This window comes from Macadamia integrifolia, chromosome 7 (assembly GCF_013358625.1).
Source record: "Macadamia integrifolia cultivar HAES 741 chromosome 7, SCU_Mint_v3, whole genome shotgun sequence".
Classification (NCBI taxonomy): domain Eukaryota; kingdom Viridiplantae; phylum Streptophyta; class Magnoliopsida; order Proteales; family Proteaceae; genus Macadamia; species Macadamia integrifolia.
In genome coordinates this window covers 30,784,224-30,790,534 of record NC_056563.1, presented here as the reverse complement: position 1 = coordinate 30,790,534, position 6,311 = coordinate 30,784,224, and the positions used below count along the sequence as shown (strand labels likewise).

Here is a 6,311-nt window from a genome sequence, read left to right as displayed (position 1 = left end):
TCATCAACGACAACCAATCCAGCCCATCTCTCTCTCTTCCATACCTACTCTCATCAGTCTTGCAGGAGAAAATCCAAATCCAAAAGGAGAGCGAGACGCGAAAGAGGTTAGGACGTTTCCCTCATCAACGACAACCAATCCAGCCCATCTCTCTCTCTTCCGTACCTACTCTCATCAGTCTTGCAGGAGCTGCGAGCAGGATAATATTCCACTTCGGTGCTGCTCTCTTTGGTTGATATTATTGAAGAAGAAAAGAGAGATCATCATCTATCACAAAGAGAGATAGATCCTTGAAGATTTTCTTGGATAGAATAGATAGTTGCATCTTTATTACTTAAACCCCTTTTTTCTTACTCGTGGAAAGAGAAGGGTAAGGCTAAGGACCATGGGGTAAGGGGAGGTGTGGTTGGAATCTGGTTTCTGGACTCAGGTAACGATCGCCGTTGTTTTCTTCCTCACATAGATTTTCAACTCTCTTTCTCTCTCTCTCTCTCTCTCTTGGGTTAAAACATTAGTTTTGGTGAATAGGGTATAACAGTCTTTTTAACTCTTCATTTAACAGTGACTAACAATAGGGGGTCCAAGTCTAATTTGGTGAAAGAGAAGGAGTGTCCCTATAACATTAACATTCTCCAGGGGGTGGCATTGTAAATTATCCTAAAAAAAAAATGACATCTTTAGTATGTTTTACATAGGCTAGGCTAACCCACTCTTTGTTTGAATGCTATGGAACTTCATTAAGTCTATTTTTAATATGATCTAGATTGGCTAGCCGATCATGAACAATAAGTGATTTTTTTTTACAAGTACAATAATGAAAGTAAGGGACTTCTTTTATTCCATAGGATAGCAGTTTTGTTAGTTAGCAAAAGTCCATCTACTCATCCTATAAATGGTAAGTTGGATTTGATGTTCAAACTTTGTTGGCGTTAGTTTTGCAGGGTTGCACAGCCATGCTACCATCATCCTCCACTCTATATATCACCAGACTATCAAAATATAGAGAACCATCTCAAACAAGCTGTACTATTAGGGATCTTTAGCTCAAATTGGGAGAAGACTTAGAATCATGGTTTGAAGAATCGTATCAGATAAGCATTGATCAATGCCGATCCTAATTCTTGGCTTATACCATATTAATAAATCGGTATGAAAAAAAAAAAAAAAATCTAGAAGTATTTCTATCTAATGTAGACTCATACAGACCGATCCAAATTTGGATAGAATTGATAACGGCTGAAGATTGACTCTGTTATCTTAATGCATGGTTGGAACATGAGCATGTCTCAAACATGTTCCAAGGCAATTGTGATTCAAATCCATCAAGACCCTTTTAAATCAACTGTTCATAACAATGATAATTGAGATAATCATAATTTTATAATTAGATATTAATTTCTAAAATTATTTAGAACAATTTGAAGGGTATATAAAAGTGACTTAACAAAATACCATATTTGTAGTAATCAGTAGAGGAAATGGAGTGATTCTTTCAATTGAACTATGTCAACGAATGAATCTAATTTTCAAAAATCATGGAAGAAAAAAGAATCAATTCCATCTCGTATCAAGTACGGGAAACAAAATGATTATCAGATGGGGCTTTAGCTTCAATCTCCTTACATTTGAAAGCCTCATGTGCACACCGTTGGATACATAACTCATTTCTGTTGATTATCCTCTTAAATGTTTCCATCCACTTTTAAAGGACCTTGTCCACTCTTAACTGTCATAGATTCAGTCCAGTTATGAAAGGAGAGAGAGAGAGAGAGAGAGAGAGAGAGAGAGAGAGAGAGAGAGACATAGAAACTGACAAAGGAAAAGAAAAGATCAATAGAAAATAAACGTCTTGGGTCCTACTGCCCCTTCTTCAAGTTTATGGTGGAGCAGCAGAGGGTCAAGGGTTTTGACCAAATTTTCACCAAAAAATCAAACCAGAAGCCAGGGTGTGCTAAAAAGTCTGCATATACACATTGCCCCTAATGGTGAGAGAGACAGAGCGTGAAAGAGAGAGAGATGCTATCCTCTGGAGTATTTGTTGAATGGCTTTTCAATTCCTATGCATTACTGTGACTGAATTTTATTTTTGTTGGAAAAAAAAATTATATGATTATACACTTTTGGCTTTCTTTTATAAAATTATCCACTTAAAGTTACACTTAACAAAAATACCCAAAATCAGGTGTAATGTTTATAAAACTACCTACTCAATGTTTCAGTTGATAAAAATATCAAAAATCGTAAATCATGTTTAGGTTTACAAAACTACTCAAAACAATAATTATCCTCTATCTTCCAAATAGAATCAGATATTTTTGTTAACAAAAGCTTTGAGTGGATGGTTTTGTAAGCCTAAACCTGATTTTGAGTATTTTTATTAATTGAAACATTGAGTGGGTAGGTTTGTAAACCTAAACCTGATTTTGGGTATTTTTTTAACTTAAACTTTAGGTGAATAATTTTTGTAAAAAGAAACCTAAGAAAATATAATCTTTTATATATATATATATATATATTTATTTATTTTGGGTATTTTGGTTTTTTTTTTTTTTTTTTGCTAATACATTCCAAGTTATTCATTGCTAAGTGAAATATTTGTGGCTGCCAGATTATAAGGGTCTGTCAATTACGGAGTTGATTGTGACCAAATCATTGCATACATCATTGATAGTGCTTTGTTATTCATTGCTGTGATTGAAATTGCACCTTAAATCTTTTTGGCTGGGTCACAAATTGAAAGACTAATGCTTCTTGTCTTGATACTCTTGGATGGTGAACGAGAACTAGGGTTTTGGACTTGCTTGCGACTCGGACGAGTCACAAATTTTTTTTTTTAAATAATAAATATGTATATAAAAATAAATATAATGTATAAATTAATTCAAAAAAAAAATCTGAATATTTTTTCTCATTAAATAATCAAATAGTTAGAGAGAGAATTTTCCCAACCTCCTATTCTACGATGTGAGGAATTGTGCAGGTCAAGGGGTTTTGCCTCATTGTGTTTTTGAATTGCGAAGCCCATATACCATCTAAAGGGACTTCCATTATACACGTGTCAAAAGACTGGTGGTTTGGAATGTTAGATCGCCTTTGCTAGTTAATCATTCTACTATGTTAACTAAGTAGAAAAGACTTTCTCAGTTTTTTCAAACAAAATTCGCTTCAAGGAGATTGAAAAAAGAAAAAAACAAATCCCTAAGGCTGCAATGATTCATTCATCGTGTGCCTTTTGATGGGGTGTTTTGTGGTGGGGAGCGGGATGGCTGTGGCAAAAGGGGTAGAGGAGAAGTCTCCCTTCAACCATACGGTGTTCAAGTTTATGTGAAAAAACAATCTCATACGTCCTTAATTCATAAATTTAGAATTCACTTTTTCTATTTTCATTTAATAGATTTCAAAATTAAGGACCAAAGAATGTATAAGATGTTGCCATACATAAACCTGATCTGAATTCGTTCACCGTGTGGTGAACTCTTCAAATTCATCAAGTTTCTAGTCAAGAATAAAAACTCGGTTTCCACCGATAATTTTGATCACTCACGGCAGAACTTTGACTTGTTCTAAATTCTACCATAAAAATCAATGTTTAGATAAGGTCCGTTTGACCGGAGGACTATACAATATACGAAGGCGGCTGGAACTACCAGTAAGTCTAGACAGAAAGAACCCAGAAGGTAGAAGCTCCTTCATCAAAATCCATCTCTATAGCTGCCTACAAATATCCCAAAGCAATGAAACAATGAAGCAAAAGCAGTCAATCCCCACATACCCCTAACCCAAAGGAGTCTCAAAAAGCAAACAAGCTTTTCCACTTTTTCCCATCTTCTACAAGCCCATCAAACTATAATCTCCCTCTTCAATCTCCATCCAAAAGAGAAGACTCAAGAAGAGCAGACAGATCAGTTACAACATGTCCATCCAATGCCAAGGTTGCGAAAGGATGCTGGAGTTGCCTCAACCTAATACATCTTCTTCCTCCTCAACTAGCAACTACGCATATCCCTATATTATTAGCTCACCTTCTGATGCAGTTGACGCACCAAAAGCAAAGGCCATGGCAATGAACATGAAGGAAACCATTATGTCAACCATAGCAGATTCTGAATTGGGGGAAGACCATATACCTGTTGCTCAGCCTTGGCCGGAATCTAAGTCTACCTCCTCACCCTCAGCAAGAAAAGAAAAAGAAGAAGACGGCGACGGCAACGGCAACGACGACGGCAACGGCAACGGCAACGGCAACGGCAACGGCAACGGCAACGGCGACCACGACCACGAAGACATAGATGCGCAACTGAAAGTAGTATTGGAGTCTTTGCGGGATCTGTACAAGGAGAGCGAGATTTTATTTAAGAAGGTATTTTTCAAGAATCAACATGATCATTTGTTAAAGAACCAGAAAAGCGAGGGCCAAGCGGATCCCAAAAGAAGAGCTTCTCTGGAGTTGGGCAAAAAGAGAATCTCCAGAATCTTAAAGGAGACCAAACGGAATCAGACCAAGGCTGGGATGTTGCAGAGGAGCTTGAGCGTAGATTCACCTCGGACCCCTCTTGGGCGCTTCAAAGTCAAGACTCTCGATCTAGGAGGAGGAGGAGGTGGTGGTGGTGGGGTCCATGTGATATAAAGAGATCAACAAAAGATGGCTAGACCTCAAAAAAAAAAATCAAGTTTTTTTTTTTTTTCTTGGTAGAACCAAATTAATCAAGTTACTACCGTGACGCAATAGTTTATACGCAACATAAGACTGTGTATACATGCATGATTCATTCCAGGATTTTATATAATTCATTCATTCAGTAATGAGATGTTTTAAAGCCTCATAAGGCAGCTTGGCAAATGATTGTCCTAGCTCTGATGAAAGACTAGAAATTTTATCCTTGTTGATGCTTCTACATGTGCTTCTATTGGTCACTATCCTGAAATTGTTGTACATATATTTCCTAGGAAATTTCTATTACTTCCCTTCATTTACTTTATAATTACTCAAAGTTTCTTTCTGATTTTCCCAGAGTGAGCTAACTTTCACACTAACCCAAGGGGGTAGCGCAGTTGGTGAGCAACAAACTTGATATGAGCTATAAACTCGAAAGTCCTAACTTCGACTCCCACTAGGTACACCTCTCATTCAACCCTTGTATGACCCGATCCATGAGGTTGTGGGGTCAACACGGATCCACGGGACTAGTCAGGACGAATGCCTGGACACCCATTGTTAGCAAAAGAAAAAAAAAGAAAGAGAGAGAGAACTAACTTTCACTTGACTTTCTCTCCACATTAATTCTTAATCCCTAATTAAATTATGCATACTCTTCTCCCTCCCCTCTTACCCCATCAGTAATACCCCACTCTTGCAACCTCTCTCCGGCATCTCCCCCACCCTCTCCCTCGCCACCACCTCTCACCCAGCCTTTCCTTCTACCATGAGCTACCTCATCTCAACATCCCCTATTCCACCCATTCATCCATCCTCCGACCCAACAAAGGACCACAAGAACTTCATCCCTCCACTCATGGTAGAGGGAGTCAAATAAGAATTACGCAAATAAGAATTGTTCCGATAAATTGATGCTACAACTAGAAATTTGGTTCTATCCCACCGCCTCATCTACCTTTGATTGAACTTTCTGGTTCAATCAATATAATCTCTTAACTTCGCAAGCCCAAAGCTTTAAATTAGAATTTGGAAGATGAAGATTAGAAGACGAAGTAAGAAATTGCAAATTTCAAATATGATTAATAGCCAATTTATGAGTGAAAATAAGGTCACCTAGTAAAAAACGCATTGTTGATTGTTCAAGTTCTAGCACTTTTGAGAACTACCTTACAAACCTTCTCTTCCACCTTTTTTTTTCCTTGGCAAAGAGGGACCACTAACCTTTTCTTTCTTTCACTTTTCTTTTCTTTTATTGTCTTTTGCTGCCTTTCTCCTCCTTTCCTTCTTTGTCTTCTTCCTTCTCTTAGTCTTATTGGCAAAAACCCATTAATTTTGCTTTAAGAACACAACTACCACACCTATGAATGCAATGGGAGAAGTAGATGAAAAGGGTTAATGCACTAGGGCATTCAAGGATCCTTCTACTCCAATTTCGGCACCCTTCTTCAACACATCTCTCTTTTATGTTTCGAGGAAGATTAGAGTTCACAAAAACGAAGAGACTATTACTTGAATCATCTGAATTGAACACCAAATGAACAAAGTATGCTCATGAAGATGCACTCAACCGAGTCAGGATCAGGTAACCGTACGAGGGATTTTTTTTTTGTCAAATAAATCATGAATTGTTAGAGGACTAAAGTGATCTCACCGA

General features: G+C 37.4%; 1 protein-coding gene across 1 annotated transcript; it reads left to right on the top strand.

The window, feature by feature from the left end:
• Nucleotides 1-3,421: 3,421 nt before the first annotated feature.
• Nucleotides 3,422-4,893, top strand: LOC122083966. The gene has a single exon (XM_042651921.1). It carries the CDS (start codon nucleotides 3,914-3,916, stop codon nucleotides 4,625-4,627), a length of 714 nt encoding a protein of 237 aa, XP_042507855.1. The 5' UTR covers nucleotides 3,422-3,913; the 3' UTR covers nucleotides 4,628-4,893.
• Nucleotides 4,894-6,311: the final 1,418 nt, after the last annotated feature.

Bases quoted from the DNA above. Each gene is read 5' to 3' on its own strand.
- LOC122083966 (XM_042651921.1), top strand. From the start codon at position 3,914: ATGTCCATCCAATGCCAAGGTTGCGAAAGGATGCTGGAGTTGCCTCAA.